At 36.2% G+C, this 22,802-nt stretch overlaps 1 protein-coding gene across 1 annotated transcript in view; it reads right to left on the bottom strand.

The window, feature by feature from the left end:
• EPHA7 (EPH receptor A7) overlaps positions 1-22,802 on the bottom strand; it is a 194,298-nt gene that overhangs the window by 13,217 nt on the left and 158,279 nt on the right. Inside the window, exons 7-14 of the mRNA XM_075554760.1 lie at positions 21,589-21,772; positions 15,455-15,563; positions 14,776-14,831; positions 10,251-10,376; positions 8,659-8,844; positions 7,825-7,886; positions 6,110-6,319; positions 4,162-4,311 (exon numbers count right to left, since the gene is read on the bottom strand). Of these exons, the coding sequence (XP_075410875.1) occupies positions 4,162-4,311; positions 6,110-6,319; positions 7,825-7,886; positions 8,659-8,844; positions 10,251-10,376; positions 14,776-14,831; positions 15,455-15,563; positions 21,589-21,772 (1,083 nt within the window). The remainder of the gene's footprint in view (positions 1-4,161; positions 4,312-6,109; positions 6,320-7,824; positions 7,887-8,658; positions 8,845-10,250; positions 10,377-14,775; positions 14,832-15,454; positions 15,564-21,588; positions 21,773-22,802) is intronic.

Genomic DNA, 22,802 nt, shown 5'->3' with positions numbered 1-22,802 from the left:
ATGTCCCCTTACAGAAGGGTCACAAAAAGAGACGAGCCAGTCAGGGTGCAGTATAGCACCGACGAAACGTAAAACTTTCCTCTGGTTCGTTAATGTTTCCTCCCCCGCACTATCATTACCCCAATTCTACTTTACAGTTCCGGCTAGACCAGAGAATGGACACTGTTACAGATAAGAACTTGAAACACAGGGAATCCAGGACAGATAAACTGCTCAGAACCAATATTGAGAGTAGTGATACCAGCAGGGTAGGGGAAAGAAGGGGATGAAAGAGGAATCGATCGCAATGATCGATATATAATGCTCTCCCCTCCCCCTTTTTTCCCAGGGGGACAACAGAAAAGTGGGTGAATGGGGACAGTAGTGGGTATGACATGAAAAAAATAATAATTTATAATCTATCGAGGGTTCATGAGGGAGGGTGGGAGGAGGGGAAAATGAAGAGCTGATATCAAGGGCTCAAGTAGAAAGAAAATGTTTTGGAAATAATGGCAGCACGTGTACAAATGTGCGAGACCCAATGGATGGATGTGATAAGAGCTGTAAGAGTCTCCAGTAAAATGATTTAAAATATATATATATATATAGCCATCAATGTATATCTTGTTTTTATGGTGCCTTATGAAAAGTCTTTTACAATGTAAGCCATTTTAAATCTATGAGTTTTCTAAAATCCCTGATAAATTCTAAGCAACTGAGTTGGAACAAGGCCTAATGAATTGGTTCATTTAATAAATCAACCTCAATAGTATTTTTAAAGTATGTACCTCTGAAAATCTGATAAGGGCACCTTTACAGAAATACAATATGTTCACATACATACATTTCACATAGGTTTCCGATGTTCACAGATATTTTACTCTCTCTTATGGGGTACTCACATATGTAATTCCTGAAAAAGTCCCCAGTTAATGAAATGTTTATCTGGAGAAATGTATATCAGATTGGTTTTGTTATTTTCAGTTATTCAAGTTTTCCTCCATTTGTATATTGAAACATAAACATATTTGAGGGGTTTTCAAATGTTCATGGGCCATTTCCATTATCTTTTAACTTTTCCAAAACTTTGTGGTCTTTTTTAATTTGCTCAAACACAATGCTATACAAAGTTTTATGCTATACAAAGTTTATTTATTCATACCAGAAGCATGAGTGTCAAGTTCGCGATGCAAACTGAACTGCACAGAGACCTCTCAGTACTATCCAAATGTGTGCCCAAGTTTAAAAATTAATTGATCTTTGGAAATTAGAAAAGGAAAAGAAAGATGTTTCTTGTGCAGAATTAAACATGAATGTGTAGATAAATAAAAGTCAACCAAAGGCCCTGCCATCAAGCTGGTCAACTGACAGTGACCCTATAGGACAGAGCTGAACTGCCCCTGGGGTTTCCAGGGCTGTGAGTCTTCATGAGAGCAGAAAACCTCACCATTCTCCTACAGAGTGCCTGGTGGGCTTGAACAGGTGACCATGTGGTTAGGTCCACTCATAACCCATGATGCCACCAGGACTCCTCATAAATGTAACAATTTCATATATTTAGTAAAATGCCCTTTTTGATATATTAATTCTGTATTTACAATAATTAATTTACAAGAAATACAAAGAACCACTATTTCATGATTTTAAAAGTTAAGATGAAGGATACTTGGTTTTTTCTCCTTAAATATTTCCATTATACATTTTTGGAAGTTAAGTGAACTTTGAATTTAAGTCACCTTATATTCTTGTCAGTCCCTTTAGGTTTGAATTTAGTACAGAAGGAAGGTGTCAAAAGAAATGAAAATCTACCAAGTGTCTGGGGAATGTAAATATTTCTCTTTTTCATCCCCAAGGATTTGTTTGCCCACATTTTGACAGTCCATGAAATCTTCGACATTGAGACCTGTCAAGTATTAACAACTTACCCTCTTGCAAACAGTTTTATCATTTAGAGTTTTATAAACAAAAACAAACAAAACAAACAAACACACCAAAAAACAAATAAAGGTTTCATGTCAACCAACACTCACTAGAAAACACTGAGTGATTTAAGTGAAAAGCACGCCATACCACCCCCCCCCTTTTCAGGTTCTTAGAGAAATTTGTAGGAAATTACACCTAAAATAACCTTTGTCCACCTATGCAGAAGTCTGCCAATAGCTGTCTCAAATAATGACTTGCAAGGCTTAAGAGTCATAGGAACTGAAGGTGGAATATTCTAAAATTAAAAACAAAGATGCTATAATTTTCATAACTCTTTTTGAAAACTAACTCAATTTTAGTCCGTTTCAATTCCTGTTTATTTTGTAGTATCTTAAGAATTGGCTATTTCAAAGCAGTTGGTTAGTCCTATCCTTATCTTAAGTGACAATACAAGCTTTTCCTTACGTAGTACAAGTGGCCACCTAACTCAGAAGCACAAAGCCCACATGGAAGAGCACATCAGCCTGTGCGATCAGGAGGTGTCGAAGGGATCAGGTATCAGACATCATGAGAACAAAAAATATCATATCATTTTGTGAATGGTCGTGGGGGGGTGGTGCGGAGTGGAAACCCAAATCCATTTGGAGGCTACTAGACAGCCCCTTACAGAAGGGTCTCCGTAAGGAGACAAGCCAGGCAGGGTGTGATGTAGCAACGATGAAACACATAATTTTCCTCTAGTTCCTAAGATGCTTCCTCCTCCCCCACTATCTTACTCCCAATTCTACTTTACAAATCTGGCTAGACTAGAGCATGGACCCTGGTACAGATAGGAACTGGAAATGCAGGGAATCCAGGGCAGATGATCCTTTCAGGACCAGTGGTGTGAGTGGTGATACTGGGAGGGTGGAGGGAGGGTGGGATGGATAAGTGGGAACAGATTACAAGGATCTACATGTGACCTCCTCCCTGGGGGATGGACAACATAAGAGTGGGTGAGGGGAGACATCAGACAGGACAAGATATGACAAAATAATAATTTATAAATTATCAAGGGTTCATGAGGAAGGGAGGAGAGGGGAGGAAGGGGAAAAATGAGGAGCTGATGCCAGGGGCTTAGGTGGAGAGCAAATGTTTTGAGCATGATGAGGGCAATGAATGTACAGATGTGCTTTACACAATTGATGTATGTATGGATTGTGATAAGAATTGGATGAGATCCTAATAAAACGATCAAAAATAAATAATAAGTAAAATAAAAATGTGCATTTTGTCATTTCTAAACTCTTTCCAAAGATCCTTTGGTCAATTTCCCCCCTTGACCAATCTTCATTTATAAGTACTAACACTATACACATTCTCTGATACAAGAAAGTTAATCTATTGAATTAGTTCCCCATAAACATCAACCAGGCCTGTTTTGGACTCTCCAAGAAGCTCCTGTAGAAAAATGTCCCCATTAAAGAGCTGTAAACTGACATCTTCCACTGATAGTCAGCACACATCCAGAGTACCTTCCTGGTTTTGTATTTCCTCTATTTCTGCCTCCGTTTACTCACATTTTTATAGGTGGAACTATTCAGTTCTGAATTTTCTTTCAAATACAAACATGGCAATTTCGTAAGATTCAACTTAAATGGTGCCACTGTCTCTCCCCCCCGCCCGCTCTTCTCTCAACATGGAACCGTGTGTTCTGTCTCTGAGTAGGTCCATGAGGCAACTGAGCATAATATATACATATATAAATTTTAAGACTTCTACCGATAGTCCCACTATGATTATATACCAAAGATCAGTATCAAACACTCACCAATATTGACCATAAGTGCTAGATGTCTCTCATAAAATTAATATTTAATTAAACCATTCTATACTCGATCATTTCAGGAGATCCTCTCAGAACATTAAAAAGAAGTGAAAGAAAAATAAACCTCCAAGACAAAACAAATACTATCTTCCCTTCAACCTCCTCCATCGATGATCTTTGTACTCATGTGACTTTCCCACTACCTCCTTGGCAGGACAGCATCATCTTTATCAAGGGGAAAAGCCTTAAGAGGCGTCGATTATGGCCACAAAATTTAAATCAAAAAAAGGGGGTAACAATTCTTCAAAAAGAAAACTAATAAATGGAACACTAAGTAACTATGTTTTAAAATTCTATCCTATTTCTTTTTACTGAGCTGTTACCTACATGTTCCAATAATAATGCATATGAATTTATAACATTCTTCCCCATTTCATGAGGGTGACACGTACATCTTGATTTGACATGTCCCAATAAGGTCTTTCTCCATAAGACATAACTTCCCACATGACTATTCCATAGCTCCATACATCACTGGCAGAGGTGAATTTCCGGTACTGGATAGCTTCTGGGGCTGTCCATCTTACTGGAATTTTCCCACCCTGTTATAAAAAGAAATCAAGGTTGAAAATACAGCAATGTAAAATAACCTAATACATTTATGGCAATACTAGAAAGCTACAGTTTTAACCTCTGTATATTTGGTTTGAAATCACTATCAGGTCTATCTACTTTGAAGCTCTCTAAGTGTATTTAAAGTTATGAATTAACTATATATATACACTAATATTCATATTAGATATATAATCTCATTGCACATTTTAATTTAAGAAAACTCAATTTAGCAGTTCCTATGTGATCAGGCCAAGTCAGAATCAAAATGAAGATAAGCAACTATGAGAAAATTGAGTAAAATACAAAGTGCTTAAATAGTCATTATATCCTTTGTGTAGAATTTAATAAAACCTATAATATGAATATACTTTATGTTTTTTTACTCTTTGGGTGCATTTTTGCTGCTGTGACTACTAGTGCTCTATTTATCAAACACTAAGTTGAAAAGAATTAGTCACCCATACACATCACCAAAGAATATCCAAATCACAAACTAATCAAAAGAAAACCCAAAATGGGATGTATTAAATTACGATCTCTACTGTCACTGAATCAATTCTGATTCATAGCAATCACACACACATACACACGGAATTGCACTGGGTGAAGCAGGGCTTTCATAATACACATTGTCCCCAACTGGACAAGCATCAAGCACCTTGCTCTGAGCTAGTGCACCCAGCAGTGTCTCTCTGGTCACAGTGAATTTTTGTTCAAACCTCGTTTTTGTGATGGCTGATTTAAAAGAAAGCATGCGGCTGTGAAATTTTTGTTTCCTGCTCAGGAAAAATGCAGTAGAAACTGTTGTGATGTTGAGCACACCTGACAAGGACAAAGCTATGGGAAAAACTCAGGTGTATGAGTGGTTTTCTCATTTCAAAAATGGTGAACTGTCAATTAATGACAGACCTCATTCCAGATGTCCCTCAATTTCCCAAACAGATGAAAATGTGGACAAAATGTGCACTTGTGCTCGAAGACCTTGGACGGACCATTGAAGAGACGGGGAAGTTATCTGGGCCATCTTGGAGCTCAATTCAGTGAATTTTAACAGAAAATGTGGGAATGAAATGGTGGCTGCAAAATTTGTGCCTCAGGTTCTGACAGACCAGCAAAAGAGGGTCTACTGGAAACATGCTGTGCTTTGAAAGAACAGCTCTGAAGTAACCCAGCTTTTTTCCTCAAGGTCATTCTTGGGGCAGAGATGTGGAGCAAGTCTTAAGACTCCAAAAGCAGACATCAATGAAGCCAGAGGAAGATGCCATTGTCACCTTGCTGACTCACCTGACCTCGCTCCATTTGAATTATCTCTGTTTCTTCAGATGAAGAGGGACACGAAAGTATAGCAATTTGATGACTTAGAAGAAGAGAAGAAAAAAGGAGGGAGGTGCTGAGAGCCATCCAAAGAGATGAGTTTGACAAATGTTTCCAAGAATGGAATCACATATTTGACAAATATATTAAGTGTAATGGAGAGTACTTAAAAGGAAAGAGATTGTTGTTTTTTAAAAATGAAATACATAGCTTTGAAAAAAATTCTATTTGGTGTGTGTGTACTATATATGTGCATATGTAAATATGTATATGTACACACACATTTATATACAAACACATACACACAGATCCATGCACATATGTTTTAAAATCCCCAAATAACCTATATATTGACTGCAAAAACAAAAACTGTTATTCTAAAGGGAAGTCAAAATGACAGAGAGCTGAGATCAATTTTCCATTTCCCCCTCAGGACTATGAAAAGACGAACTAATAGACTTTTTTTTTTACCGTAGTTGTGTAGACTGCTTCTGGATCATCCTCTATAACCCGGGATAGACCAAAATCTGACACTTTACAAACAAGATTGCTGTTGACAAGAATATTGCGGGCCGCCAGGTCCCTGTGAACATATCCCATATCAGCCAAATAGCGCATTCCAGCAGCGATTCCTCTCAGCATTCCTACTAACTGAATGACTGTAAACTGTCCATCATGTTTCTGCAAGAAGACAAAAGTAAATCTAGTTAATTCTATTTTGAAAGGGGCAAAAATCACCATAAATATATACACATGCTTACTAATAATTATTATACAACAGGAATTAACTTGTTCAATAAACCAGAGACTTACAAAATGATGAAAAGTTATTTGGCTGAACAGTATGAAGCATAGTTAGTCATTTATGGTAATATATTATTGTAATTTACACTTAGTCATTTATAGTAATATATTACTAAATTAACTAGTTATGTGAAATTATTCAAGCCAAAAAATAAATGTTAATTTTAAGTTGGTGTTTGGGAATGGACTATCCAAAGACATTCTTAGCTGCTAAATATTTTCTTTTCATGCCCAAGTTTATATTTAAAAAATCTAAAAATATTTATAAATGAGTTAATATGCATCATACATTAAGTACTTTTTCTTTTTCAAACTTAAAAAAGGAAGTAAGAAATTTAGAAAATAAAGAGAAAAGAAGCAGAGATTGATTATATTAGCTGACTTTTTTCCTCTTCTTTGTTTGTTTTGCTATGGTTATAACATTAGCCATATTTTAACACATATTCTCTAAAATAGAACAGCAAATGGGATTGAGAATCATTTAACCCAACAGGCAAGCATATATTTCTGATTATATTTATCACCCATAGTTTTCTGGATGAATCAAAACCATATTGGAGCATGTATGTTTGAGTCAATGAATTTCTAGGTAATGTTTTCCTCTAGAGTTGACAGTTCTGCCCACTATGATGATATCATCATAAAGTTTCTCCAAATTCGTTGCTTATTATCTCTGTGGAAGGTGTCATTCTAGGTTTTGTCAGATAACTTATCTTCTCAGAGCAATCATGTATATGTTTATATATCTAGATACAATCATCTAAAACGTTCTGTAGAGCAAGGTCGGGAATCATTCGAGCAAGGATGAACGGCTTCCCTAAGTACGCCATTTAAGATAGTTGCTACCTGAATCTGCTATGCCAAAAACAAACACGCAAAAAGCCAAAGAAAAAACAAAAGTGTTCTTCTAATATAAAATCAAACCATTGCCATAGGATTGCTTCCTCCTCATAGCCACCCCCCAGGATGGGGCAGAACTTCCTCACAAGCTCTTCCAAGTCCACCATCTTTCTGGAAGCAGTTGGCTACATCTGGGAGGGCTCACACAGCTTTCCTCGGGTCAGCAGCAAACTAGCTGGTGATTGTGCCCCGGGGTCCCCATGTTGCTCGAATGTGTGGGTTCAAATGAGAGGCCTCCCTGTGTCTTCTGTGCTAAACATCAGATTATGACACTAATAGAAACAATTTTTATGATTAATTACTTAAATTCTAAAATGGATTCCAGTTTAACCTTGTGCTGAGTTCAGATTTTTAATCTTAATTTTAAGTGACCTGTTCAAGTTTGCAATGCTCACATGTTGCACTGAAAAATAAAAGCTCAGTTAATTATATTGGCAGCATGTATGATGCATTTTAAATGGAAAGATTATTTTGGGACTTACCCTGAGAAATGCATCTAGGGCTCCATTTTCCATAAATTCTATTACAATCATCACTGGTTTTCCTAAAAAAAAAATTTTTTTTAGAAACAATCACTTATGCTTCAGTGCTTTCTCTCTCTCTCTCCCTTATCGCAGGTAAAATAAAAATATAAAATGTAAAGCCTGACAGCTCCTACTAGTATGACTAAAAGAAAGCAACACCCCAAAACAGAACAATAAACTATTAAGTGTTTGCATAGACCATGATCATCAGTCCAATGATTAAATTACACAAATCCATTGCAATCTTTGACTCCAAGTAACAACCAACTGACTTATGGTCATTCAGTCCATTCAACCCCATAGCAACCATATAAGACAAGTAAAATTGCTTCAAAGGGTGTCCAAGGCTATACACCTTTTCCAGTGCAGAGTGATACATCTTTCTCCCATGAGGTTTACAGTGGATTTGGATTGCCAATGCAGCATCACATTCACCAGGCCACTAGGGCCCTTTCCAGTTTTGTGAAAAGTATTCATAGAAAATGATTCACTATTTGAAAAGCAAAGATTATGTATTACATTTATGCCTTTTAACCTAAATGAAACTATCAGTCTCTCAAACTGCCTAATACATTTACTGTTTGCCTCCTAATTCTGGGTATTTTTTACCTAAGGCAGTAACACAGAGAAAGTGTTCTGATTAGTTATACACCATAATAATGTTCATATTAAACAAGCATTATGTTAATGCCTTGAATATTTTGATCCTGTACACCATGACATACTTCCCGGTACCCAGTTCATTTACTAAGTGAAAGGTATATGTGTATATATATATATATATATATATACCTCTTGTAACAACACCTTCCAAATGGACCACATTGGGGTGGTCAAACTGCCCCATGATGCTTGCTTCACATAAGAAGTCTCTCCTCTGTTTTTCTGTGTAGCCAACTTTGAGGGTCTTTATGGCGACCGCAACGTCCCTCTTCCCGGGGAGTTTCAGACGGCCACTGCACACTTCTCCAAATTCTCCTGAAGGAACAGAAAAAGCACGGGTGTTTCAATTACAGAATTTTTTTTCTGTCAAAACAAATGCATCAGATTTCAAAAATTACTTCCATGTCCTGCTGTAAACGCTTACCTGGCAAAGCTTTCTAACGAACACTAAAAACATTTCTATTTTCCTGGCACAGTGAAGTTGCTTATGAAGAGTGGGATACATAAAACTGAGAGGTGAAGCTGCATTTTTACCCACTCAGCCTCACTGAACTAGTACATACATTGGTTTTAATTAGATGAACAGAAACGTAGGGCAAACATTTTGATTAAAATTGTGTTTTGTAATGCATATTGCCTTCTAATGTATAAAGACACAGTATCAAATTCTGAATTTTCTTGTGCTTTCTTGATTGGCGAAGCAAATACTGGCCCACACAGTGCCGGGATCACTAATTGATGAGCAATTATTACCTGCCTTTTAATGATATATAAATGTGATCTTACTTGGAAACAAGTGAATCAAACCCTAATCATCATTGATATCGTCATCACAATCACCTTCCCTTGCTGCATCTACACCTTTACAATCATGGGAAAAGGCTTCTAAGTGCCCTCAGCGCTGAGGTAAAGCTCCCTCAGAATGGCATGCCCCTGTACCAACTTGCCTATGGGTCTGACTGAAAGACTCACTTAGACTTGACAAGACACTTAGGGATGGATCTTGTTGATAACCCAGGGGCTCCCTGCATTCCTTACAAAATTTAAAGTCTAGAATTTATATGTGTCATCTCTGGCAAGTTTAAGGGATTTGAGCCCCACGTTGCATTGGCGGGAAGGAGGGGGAGAGTGGGGACTTCAAAGAGCTCTTGAAAAAATCCCATTATCTTTTAGGTCCATTTTCCCATGAACTTTTCCAAGACTTGCTTACATAATTATTTGCAAAATACATTGTACAAAACATTATACTGTTTCTTTAAATAATTTATAATGACTTTCTATATGGAATTAGAACAATAGCTAATGTATACCCACAATACAAGAAAATATTTAGGAAAAAACAAAAAGAGGAATCTTTGCAAGAACATGGCCAACCAAGAAAGAGGAAATGTGCATTTTAGCAAAAGTTCAGGGGCATTCTGATTCTCTTTTAAAATGCCAAGTCATTTATTGATCATGACAATTATTATGTAATAGAAGATAGCGGTATATTTTTAAAATCCAACAGAAAAGCAAATACATAGAGATTCTCTGTGCCACATGCTTCCTTTTCACCTTTTCTTTAACATTTCATAAACAAGTACAGCCTCATTGCTTCCAACAACTCAGGTAAATGCAAAAGTTCTACACTTGAGGTATAATTATTTGCCTGTCATTATGATGTATGACTTTCGATCTTGGCTAAATGGAACAGCTGAACAAGGAAGCTGCAACAGCCTTACCTGCACCAATCACACGCTCAATTTTAATACAGGAGGCATCTAGCTCCTTGGCGAATTGATGGACAGCTCTATTTGGATCCTCATAGGTTTCAGGGTCAATGTAGGTTTTGGTGCCTGGAAATTTAACTGTAATGATGTAAGAAAGCATGACTGTGATGAAGCAAAGCACTTATTGTGCAGTCAGCCCAGGAATTTCATTATGCAGAGTGCTCCTTGGAACAGTGAACTTGCTTCCACATCACCTGAGTCACAGCAGTTTTAACAGACTACTTCAGTGTTCTGGCGCATAGGTATTATCTGCAAGCTTCTATAGGTAACATAGGATCCAGCTTATAGGTTACTAACTGAATTGCTTTTCCAGTAAATCAACAAAAGACATCCACAAAAAAACCCTCTGACATGCCTCTTATCAGACTGAAGGTTTAATTAAATTCACTGCTATCATGGCATAGGTCAAGCCATATTGAGGTTTGTAATGGATTTGGAAACACATTTGTAAATCTATCAGTCAGTCAATCAATCAAATTAATACACTGGAAAGAAGACATTTCATTTACAGTTAGCCTACTACACTGACAGCAATATTAAAAACATTTAGGCATCTTACTTATTCCTTTGATTTATTTTTTAATGACCAACCACCGTTGACATACACATGAAATTAATACAAGATGTGAGAGATTGTTATCACACAATCAAAGAGAAATCTAGTAAAGACAACAGTTTCATCTTCACCTTGAAGGTTAATAGAGGCCAGATACACAGGGTGCAGATACACAGGGTGCAGAATAAAGTTAGAAAATTCACAATATTCCTGGGATCTGCTAATCAAGTAAGACATCATTTTGGAAAAGTTTATATAAACTTGCAGTTATAAAGCTCTGGAAGACCGTAACTGCCACAAAGAGGTAGCCAGTATGCCTCACAAAAAGTAGTCAAAATTCAAACAGCATAGAATCATTTTAAAAGTTAAAATCTTCTCAAAATGCACCCAGAAGCATGCAGGTAACAGATAATGCTATGTCAACTTTAAAATAAAATTCAATTACAATAATGTATTCCAAATGTAATCATTTGGTTAAAGACAAAGATAAGATAGATAGGCGTATATTTGGTTATATTAATGCAATGAAAAAGTTACACTATATCCTTAAAAAGAACTTTATTGTTTTTTAACAAAGCCACCGAACAATCTTTTCATTATAGCTTACTTTTTGGAGAACAATATACTTATTTTACACTGCAGCCTAACTGTGCTTATGTCATCACATCATGTTAAAATGATATCTTTTTAAAAAATAAACACATAACAAACAAAAAGAGGCAGAATGTATAAAAGGAAAATGGGCTTTAAAAATCTTGATTTATTCTGTTGTAGATGACTGTGTATCCAAAATTGATTGTCTTAAACAATTATTGTTACAGTTTATAAAACTGACAGATGCTCGTTTGTTACTAAAGCTGAACATGGAAAAAAAACAGACAAGAAGAAAAGGTAGAGGGTACAGGAAGAGAACAGAGAGAAGAGGAGTCCAGGGCAGAGGGGAAGAGAAAGAGAGAGAAGGGAAGAAAACAATAGGTTAACCTCCTAGATTGGCAGGCAGATGGAGAATGAGCCATCTTCTCCCTTTAATTCTCTCTTTCTATCTTTCATGGTTTTTTTTGGGGGGGGTAGTTTCCTTGATCTGGAACTACATTGGAGGTAACCTTCTGCATCTCAAAAGGGTTTCTGATGGTATTTTATTCAAGCTGTCATAACACCTCTTGACAGGCCAGAGCTATTTTGGCATGAAAACATGAAATCCTGCCCGGCTTGGATTTGAAAGACATTGTTAGAAGAAATGGTAGGAGGAAACAAAATGTAAATTGGAATTGCTTCACTAAACTCCTCCATTGTATTTATACCTTTAAATGTAGCACTTGGGGCCATAGAGAGTTGAGTGGCCTGATACAAATGGCCGGACATTCTATTAAATCCAGTGCTCTAAAAGCTAGTTAAATGGTTGCTTTCAAGTTTCTGTAAAGATTCAATCCGGTGTCTTAGCACCTAGGAAAATTGGCTGTATACTGAAGGAATAAAGGGACACCAGCTTGTAAATAGCCGGCGACCACTATGCTGTACTTGCTGTGGTTCAGATACAGTCATAAAAATCAAGTAAAATGCCTGGTTCCTATCAGATGACGGGATAATGTATCCTTGTAAAAAAAGATGAATCAAGCACTAGTAAAACAGGATACATTGAGAATTTTATTTTTATTATTTGTTTAAAAAATGAATGTTTTGAAATGAAAAAGATATTGACATGGTTTCTAAATATTCTATTTTATGGCTGAATTTGCTTGTGTTTTAATATTGCAATTACATTTCTGAAAGTTACACATCCTAAAACCACCCTTGATATTTTTGTACAGATGAAGAATCTTTCTATATATATGTATAAACGTATCATATCTTTGCTAGTAAATGCATGCAGTTATAGTATTCCTAGTTATAAATCAAGAATGTTAGGTGTCCAGTGTGAAAAAAAAATCGATGGCATCAAAATATCAAAATTGAGTGATGACAACTAGCATAAGGTTACATAACAAGTTTTAGATAAGCCAAGTTTCCATTTACCTTATGCATTAACCTACAGGTTAAAAGCAAATAAACTAAAATGTGTTTGATAATTTGGGGATTCTCAGATATATTTGACAATAGGGAAGCAATGGGAGAACCTGATTAAGATATTATTAAATCAGCTGCTGTCAAATTATGTACATATTGGTAGAATCAGGGATTCTGGCAATGAGAGTCTTATGATAAACTTCTATATACATTTTACATTAGATATAAAAACTAAGCAGTCACGCTTTGGTCTTCTCTTTCTCACTTAAGGAAATGTTAACTTTTATCTCATGTCAAAAAGAGATCATATAAAAATAACCCTCATTTTTTCCTGTATATTCCCCAGCTACTCTGCCTATGGCATTCTGAGGCTTAGTCACAGGAAAAAGCACTCTAAATTAGCCAACGCAAGCTCTGGCTTTGGGAGCATACAGAGGACCCTAGGGAAAGAGACATCCTCGCATATCCAGAGGTGGATTCACGTTTCATAAATCCTGAACCTTAGGCAATTTGGGATACCATCCATACAAAAAAGAACTCTAGTTACGCCCAACACTGTTAGGACCCTTCTCGGGACCTGGCTTGTCGAGGGTCTCCAGGCTAAACTTCATCACCTATAGCAAAAAGTCACCCTTGCTGGCTTTAGTGACTGGATTTTAACGGCGATGCAGCTTCAATTGGGAAGTGTATTGTGTAAAGCGAGTTTTCTTGGTTTAAACCAAAGTGAACGTAACTGGTGGTGCACCGAACAAAACCACTTCAAGAAACTAAATAACAATAATATCATTCAGAACTTGTGTCCTTAAATCAAGCATTTTGAGGAAATTTCAAAATGGACTTTCCCATTGATGTTTAGTTATTTTGGTGATTTGGATGCTTACATGATAACACAATCTTAGATATTGATGTAAGGACTTGATAGAAGACAATAAAAGTATAATTGGGCGACGCTTATAGGGCATTTAAGGCAGCCCTGTTGGCACAGTAGCTAAGCGCTGGGCTGCCAGCCCCAAGGTCAGTGGTTTATGTTCAGCCTTCTCCGCATGGGGAGGTGCAGCTCTCTACTCTGTACAGGTCTCCAGACCTGGAAACCTCGCCATCAGCTTGATCGAATAGGTCACCTTTCTGCTTTTGTAGGAAATGTCTCTACACAGGAGCAAAATGAGTGGTGATTATGGCCACTAGAAAAGTGAATGAGCTGTGTCTTGATATTTTCAGGTGTTAAAAATAAGAGCACTGTGCTTGGGTAACAACATGAAAGGTTGGAAACCAGTTGGCTGTTCAGGCTTTGTCTTGTCTGTGTTTACATGGAAGCATGGTCTGTATTTGCCATGCTTCTTGCAACTGGAATAAGATTAATGCAGATAGACGTTAAGTTCTGCACTGTCTCTAAACTGTCTCCTGGATGTTTTCCCCCCTAAGTTGAGCATTTAAGAGTGAGCTGATCTAATTGCATGGGATACTTTAGAGGACTGGATCCCATAATTATACTATTTACACGCCCCCTGGACTGTGTAGCAATAAGTGATGGTGTATAGTAGCAGAAGAGAAAGGGCCTCTTTAGCTCAGTTTTTGGGGGAACTTCATTCATTAGGTGACATAAAAGTCCCAGCCTCTGACTTGAGACCAAGGTTCCTAGCTAGAACATGGGCACATGCAACAGTAATGGATTATTATTATTATCAGGATGGTATGAGACATTGGGCAAAGTTGCAAAAGGAAAAAAGGTGACAGTGAAACACCTGGATAGACTATATTCATTGTAAATGTCTTGTTCCAATGCTTTAAGACAATAGCTTGAGTATTGAATATTATTATTGAATATTATTGACTATTCAGAGTTTTTCATGCAATACTAACAACCCGATTTCTGCAGTAACGGGGGTACATAATACTAAAGAAAAGCCAAACACTTACAATGAAAGTACAGTTCTTCATCCCCTTCTTGGTCAGCTTTGCTATAACCACAGTGTCTGGTGGGGTGGGGGAAGAATGGTGTGATATTTTCAATCGATGTCTTTATTATATATATATATTAAAATGCTATATGACATATCTCGGTTACCTAATATTATGCTAGATATACAAACATAACAAAACTTAGTCTCCATTGCTAATAATTAATCTAATAATTATATAGCTATACACATTATATAAAAATACCCCCAAATACATTCTCACTCAGAGACAAAACAATAACATGTGTGACTATGGAGTTAAACTCTCACGTGAATAAATAATTGCTTGTATTTTTCTATATACAAAAACGCCCCAGACCTTAAATGATGGTTATCCATTCTTATTTCACTAAGGAAAGCAGTAAATATTTCTTCCCATGTGTCTGCTCTGGTTATTATGAAAATAAAACTCGGAATATGACTGATAAAATCTACTGCCTTATAGAAATTCTAACATTCATCCCATTTTACCCACAGGCAGTGATTGAGATCAAATTGTGCTTTGATCTTGGGAGATGGAAAACCAGTTGACTTTTGATACTTAATAGCCGATAAAGAATATTTGCATTTGTTATTGCTGAGCCAATTCGGATAACCTACATATTTCATATCAATCACTACGAAACACCTTGTTTTACCTTCTTCCAATTATGAAGCCGAAGACCATGAACACCAGAATGATGGTCCCCGCCACAGCGACGACAGCTATGATGATGACAGGGTTCTGCTCACTGGAGACCGCTGTGGCTGCAAGAGAGGCAAGCGGTAAGAGACCTCCCACCTCCACGGAAGCACTTGAGAAGGAAATGAAATCTTATAAACAAGATTTATGTATTCTACTTAGTTGCCATCTAAATAAATGCATTATGCTTAATAGTGTAAATTTAAAAGCATGCTTATTTGGGTCATTTTAAACAAGTGGTTTAACATTCTTCATTTTACTCTATTTACATATCTCAACCGTACACCTCTGTATACACATTGCTCCACTGGGACACTGTCGGCGAGTCTATTCTACCTATAGCAACCCTATAGAATAGAATAGAAAGGATGGAGCAGCATGGCTCTCCATAGGGCTTCCAGCATTAATTTAATCATTACATAGCAATTCATAAACTATACAAATGCCTCTGCTGAGTCAGTAAATGTTTATGGAAGCAGGCTGCTACGGCTTCCATTTGTGAAACGGCTGACAGGTTGATTAGCAAATAGTAGCCGTGTGCTTGAGCCATGGTTCCCCAAAGGCTCCTTCCATATACAACCCGAACCCAACGCACTGCCTTCAAGTCACAGCACCCCTGGCGGGCAGGACGCAACTGCCCGGGTGGGTTTCTGAGACTGTGGCCTCTTTACAGGAGTAGAAACACTCATCTGTCTCGTGAAGGATGGCTGGTGGAATCACACTGCTGACTTTCTGATCAGCAGTTCACCTGAGCTTTAAAAAGTTTGTGGAAAATATAATTCAAAGGTAATGGGATATTTTTAGAAGCTTTGTGAAGCTTGAGAGGCAGTACATATACACACACATGTAAGGGATAAAGGATTTTTATCTGGAATCACCACGGAGTCTCTGTTAGTTGTTCAGCAGCACGTTTTTCTCATGTTTGTTTTTCAGTTATGTGTAATAGGAAACAAAGTATATACCTTGTGTATATTTGAAAGAACTGCATAGACTAATTGTTACCCCATATATCACTAGTACATAATAAAATCATCATATAATCATCATGTTGAAAGCGTCAATAATTTTCATTCACCATAATTCAGAAAACGTTGAGCAGAATCAGTTCTTAATTTCTACAAAGTATACAGAAAATAACACTAGCTTATTTATGAAATTGAATACTTTAAAAATCACTTTAGTTATTGGGACTTCCTGCACAACACTAAGTGATTTTTCCATGCTCATTAAGGGAGGGCTAGCCGAATTGCTGTTATATTTTTATTGGAAAGAGTATTAAGCTTGCATATCCTTTAAAGCAGTTTATGATTCAGGTTCTTCGCTAAGTCACACGATCTTCCAATTTGCATTCTTCCATAGCTATGACGTTTTATTTATATGCTAATTCATAATGATATTTTCCCTAGATACTTACATTTTTACCACTAGTATAAATCAATAGCAAAACAATCACATCTAGTTAATTTATACTTGGTGTTCTGATTTGTATAAGGTTTCCAAACCTCTAAGTCTCTACAAGAGTAGATAAGTTCTTCTAGTGCCCTTTTTTTGCCCCTAATGAGCAATCGGTGGTTTGAACTTTGACCTGGCTGTTAGCAGTAAAATGCTAACACAACAGCACCTTCCAGGCACCACCAGTATAAACCCGGTGCTATCCAGATATTTGTAACCCTCAGTAATACCATGTAAACCTTTATAGGAGCTGTTGGCATCTCTATCACCTGCAGAGATGCTGGTAGATTTGGACCATCAGCTTTGTAGGGAGCAGTCCATTCTTGATCCAAGAATGGCACCGAGTGTTCCTTCCACCAGTATAGACATCACAAAATAATCAGACCCATGAAAAAATTAAAAAATATATTTTAATATTGGCTCAGTTGGGAATATTCTATAGTACATGGTGCCATTTGTGAGGATATAATGTCTATGCCAAACTAATAGAGTTAATTACTTCTAAAACAACAGCTGTAATCTTTCCTTTCAAGCAGAATGGAAAATGCTGCTGCTTCTTGGTGGTGGCAAGGGAATGGGTCTCTTGAGTTGTAAATCATACACAGGTAAAGTTACCATTGCTGCAATAGGTAGCATGTGTTTTTATTATCTATGTTACTGAATTCTAGGCCATGTGACAAATTCTCTTTAAGAATCTGTCTGTTAATAATCGATTATTTCTCAAATAGTAAAAATGGCTCTGATCTAAATTGTTTCTGAACAAAGGCATAATATATACTATCTAATTCAACTATTGTTGATTTGCTCCCAGAGGGGAATAAACAAGGATCAAAATAAAATATTAAGAAGAGAGGGGAGAAAAAAGAAACAAAGGAAAATAGTTTCAATTTCTGAATTACTGTCTATTATTATCCAACAGGGAAAAACATTTTTTAAAAAAAGATGACACCAAGAATTTTTCATTTGTTTTTGTTTGGGTTGTTCTTTTGCTGTTTTTCCTCTACCCTTTTGTATATTTTTAGAGAGGAAAAAAAATAATGGAATAATTCTGTTCCTAAGAAAGGAAAAAATTATTCACATATGTGTAGAAATTATTTCCATTCAATTGATAGGTCTCATGGGTCTAATTTTTTGCCTGTCTTCGTCTCAGTTATTATCTTAGCTTCAGAAACAGAAAAACAATAACACTGACCTCAAGTGAATGATGAACTATAATTTGTGAATGTGTGCTTATGTGTTTCCATATACAGTTAGAACAGAGATGGATAGAAAAATTCTTAGTGTCTACTCCTTTTGAGAGTCACGAATACATTTTAATCTTTCTGCAGCCAAAATTTATGTCTGTAATTCCAGATATTTCATGGGTTATTCATTTTAAAGTAATTTTAATGCATGTCAATCACTACATCTTGGTTTACAAAATTTTAAAACAGTACATTTGACTGTGAACAGATGGGAACTTCAGTGTGTCTGTGCAATGTAATGAACAGTTTCATTAACTTCTCGTTCCCAATAGTTAACAAGTGACTTCTGTTCACTTCCATCTTCCCTCCTGCCCTGATCCCTCCCACAGGAAGCCTTCGCTCAGACACTGTCGAAGTATTGGCCACTGTGCGCACTACCAGAGCATAGTTACAATGTATGCACACCTCTCTCACTACATTTCAAATGGACAGTAATAAAGGTGTCACTTCTCTATGTATTCTTAATTTTTACCACAGCTCCCTGGCTAGATCAGTGGTTCTTAAAGACTGGTATGGGAACCCTTAAGGGTTCTTGGGAACGTTCCTAAAACGATTTTAAGGATGTTATTTGCTCTTGTAAATCTCCTCCACTCATTGGAGTAGAGGCTGCACAACATAGGACATGGGATGCACCTTTTGGCTAATGAAACGCATGCTGTTTATTTGTGTTTATCTCGGTTTTCATTTATAATGTTGTGGAGAAAAATAGATGTAACCAACATAAACAAATTCTTGGTGAGCTTCTAAGTAATTTTTAATATTATCAAGGGTTCATGAGACCAAAGAGTTTGAGAACAGCTGTATAAAACAGCAAGAGCTGGGATTTATTCAGACTTTCTTTCTACGTGGTAAGCACTATACTTGGCATTTTATCTACATTGATTTATTTGATCCTTAAAATACCGTCTGAGTTGTTATTAGTTGGATATCACTATCTTAGCAATAGAGTACACCCTAAAGTCACCCAGCTGAGCCCAGCAGTGCCGAGATTAGAAACCAGACAAATGTCTGCCAGCACTGATGAATAATGATAGTCTGGTTTGCCTTGAAGAGTGAAGCATTCATTAATTGCTTATTTGCTGAGTGTTGGTATGTGCCAAACACCATAATTCACACTGGCAAAAAAAAAAAAAGGTAAGAATAGGAGATTTAGACTCTTATTTCAACAACTCTTTATTGCACTATGTGTAATATTATTCTGGTGATAAAAATCACTAAATTCTTTCTAGTTCAGAAATCCATTTGATAGCATTCATTTCATCGGATGATTCCGGTTATACCACATCAACTTTATATCTTTTAGCCTTAGTTACATCACTTTAAAAACAGTGAGGATAATATCTACGAATCTCAGCAATCTGTGAATAATAGTTTGCTGCAATTTTCTCAATTTACTAGTTCGGGTAACTCATGCATCCACCGCAAACACTTTTAAACCTGAATGTTGGCTTGATAAGAACATACGTTTCAGATACTAATTAATGCTTCTAACCTAAGTCTTAATCCTTTATTAGAAAAAATACACTATCGGAAGTGATTTATTTTGTTAGCATTCATGAAGATAAGTCAGAATTGGAGACCACTACAACTCATGTTAGCACAACACTCATTTAAATGTTCAGACCTTCTCATAAAACATCCTCATGCTTTTAAGGCCACTGAATCAAGACAGAGACTGCTATGTTCTGTTTTAAAATGATACTAGTGAATCATGGTGCTAAATTAGACCAAATATTAAGATTTCTTTTTCCCAATTAATACCTTTCATACTTCCAATTCTATAGACATGCTTTATATTTCAAATTGACTTCAATGTGTATTTAATTATTTACCATTATCAGACTTACTTTTGGATTTTAAATACTCTCAGATATTTTTTAATATTTTGAATTAAAATTTTTGAATATTTAAAAAATGTTAGCAAGTATAAAATCAGTATTTTGAAGGAATATTAGCAAATTATCATTGTTGGGACAAAGAATATTTATAAATCTATGAGGCCCTTTAGAAGATCTGTACACATGTTTTTTTCTGAAAGCTACATAACTCAATCATATTATATTAATTTATTTTATTTTTTTATAAATTAACCAAATAATACCATATTTTTAAACTTGTTTTTGAGTTTTCTTATAATTTCTTATTTAGAATATTAGAAGAGCATTAGATTTCCATGAGAGAAGCAGACAACATGTATGCACAGCACATGCCTGAACAGCATCATAAAGAGAAATGAACAGCTCCGAAATACAGAAACACAACCAGAGAGACAGGACCAGCTAACACGGAAACAGCAGTGGACTAGAAAGAGCGCTGATCTTCCACACGGACAGACAATGGGACTTGCAGCCGCTAAGATGTGTCCGTTTAGTTGTCGCACGGGGTAGTCTCTGTTAGCTGTCCCCAGGGTCATAAAGCTCTCAGCTGCTAACCCCAAATTTGGCAGTTCAAATCTACCCAGTGAGTCCATGGGAGGGAACACCGGTAATCTGCTTCTACAAATACAATGTCTGGGAAAACCCTACTGGGCAGTTCTACTCTGTCACATAGGGTCACCATGAGTTGAATAAAGGAAGTAGCAGCCTGTGTTTTGTTATTTGTATCCATGTATAGACATGTATACGTGCTGCATATACTATGCAAAGATGCTAAGCTGCGTTATAAAATATAAAGAAATGATAACATTGGTGGTACTCTGTTCTGATTCTTTTTACATCGAGTAATGGGCACGCTATAGGTACAGTCAAGTCAGTTTGGCTCACATAGCCCTGTGTATGGCTAAACAAAATCCTGCCCAGTCCTGTGCCATCGCGGCAAGTTTTGGGGATGCTTGTGCCCATTCACATGTATAAGGGCATTTTAAAAACTGTTCTTCATTATACAGCATAAATACTTCAAATATATTTGTTAGTATGTATAAAGTATTTCATACCAAAATGAGATGTGATAGAAATGAACACAGCCCTACATACAGCCTTCTTTCTGCATTCTTATTCTGAAATCCTTGCTTTTGAGCAAAGAGCTTAAATTAACCCAGGTTCTCAGATAGAATCGTTACCCTGTCCACTTTGGTGTGCATCCTGACTTCATAGGGGATTTTGCTTGATTCTAGCTGTTTTCTTAGAAGGCCAATGTGAAGAAATCAACTTAAACCACATGGTTGTAATGCAACCGCTCAATATATTTTAAAAATTAAAAATAATTATGCGGAATAAACTTTTCAAAATATACATAGAAACCAATATCCAAAACCAGTTGACATCAGTCAATTCCAATGTGTAGCAACCAAATATATATCTTTACTATTTATTGTGATGCAAATCATCACTTTCCACAATGAAGAAATGATCCTATAATTATAGAGCGTGAAATCCAAACCAAATGTGGTAATTACCTTCAAACATTTTACCTGACGCTTCCTCTAGCGTGGCAACATCGAGTCGGGGGCTGTAATTCCCATAACCAGCGGCAGTAAAAGCCCGAATCTGGAAAACATACACTGTTCCTGGTTTCAGATTATTAATCGATGCTGACGTGGACTTGGTTTTGACTGTCGAGTAGGTTCGTTCCCTCTGATCCTAGAGGCAACATTTATGGGGGATACTTAATTATGATGGCATCTGGGTGATTTGACAGCAGATTCTTGAATTCTAATTGCCCACATTGTTTTTATAAGTGCTACATTGTGCCCTGTGCAGCATTGCTTCTGAGATCATATAAAATGCAAAGGTGAAACACATGCCTTTGTTTTATAACTTCAAAAGAGACGTAATTTTGTTAAACCATTTATGATATTGTGAGCATTTACTTTATGGACAGTGAGTAATAGATCATTGGCCACAATATAGGTAATATTTGTGCAATTTCTGGTTCAGTGGGTTTCTCACTTTACCATTAAAGTAATTTTTCCCCTGAATGCTATTCAGCAAATGAAAAGGCAAAATGCCAAAATTGATGTAAGTTATCGGATCAAGATATTCACCAAACATCTCACTGTATAATAATTTTCATTAAGAAGTGTCTTGTAGAATAAAACACTGGCACAAAACAGTATTATTAAATACTTTTAAATTAATCTATAAATATAAAAGCTAAGGTACCATAAAATTTATAGTTTGAGAATCTTTTAAACACTATTTAATTTAATTCCTTTATTTTTTAGATGTCGAAGTAATTTGAACTTGTTAGATGAGTTATGTAATGATCTTTTATAAGCATCAAGCCTATTTTAAGTGTATTATATTTAAGCTTAAGAATGAAATGAATATAATAATTCAATCCTGTTAAACTCCATCAAACTAGTATTCAAATAATATACACTGAGGACTTCATTAGTAAGTCTCACAAATTATTTATGAAAGAATATATGAGTAAATTATACAACATTAGACAGGTAGGCATGCTACAATACATTGTTGTGTTCTATTGTTGTGTCTGTCAGTAAAAATGTTCATTGAAAAGTGAAAATGTCAGTTTAGTTGTTTTTAATGATACAACACAGTACCATAAAATGCTAGCACACTCTTCTAATATTTGTCTAATTTGCAAGTTTAGCGAATGTAGTTACATGCTCTTTCTGTTAGGCAAAAGAGGTAAGTAGCAATTTGA

The sequence above is a fragment of the Tenrec ecaudatus genome, chromosome 7 (assembly GCF_050624435.1).
Source record: "Tenrec ecaudatus isolate mTenEca1 chromosome 7, mTenEca1.hap1, whole genome shotgun sequence".
NCBI lineage: Eukaryota > Metazoa > Chordata > Mammalia > Afrosoricida > Tenrecidae > Tenrec > Tenrec ecaudatus.
Note: the sequence above shows the minus strand (reverse complement) of the source record. Positions and strands in the feature narration are given on the sequence as shown.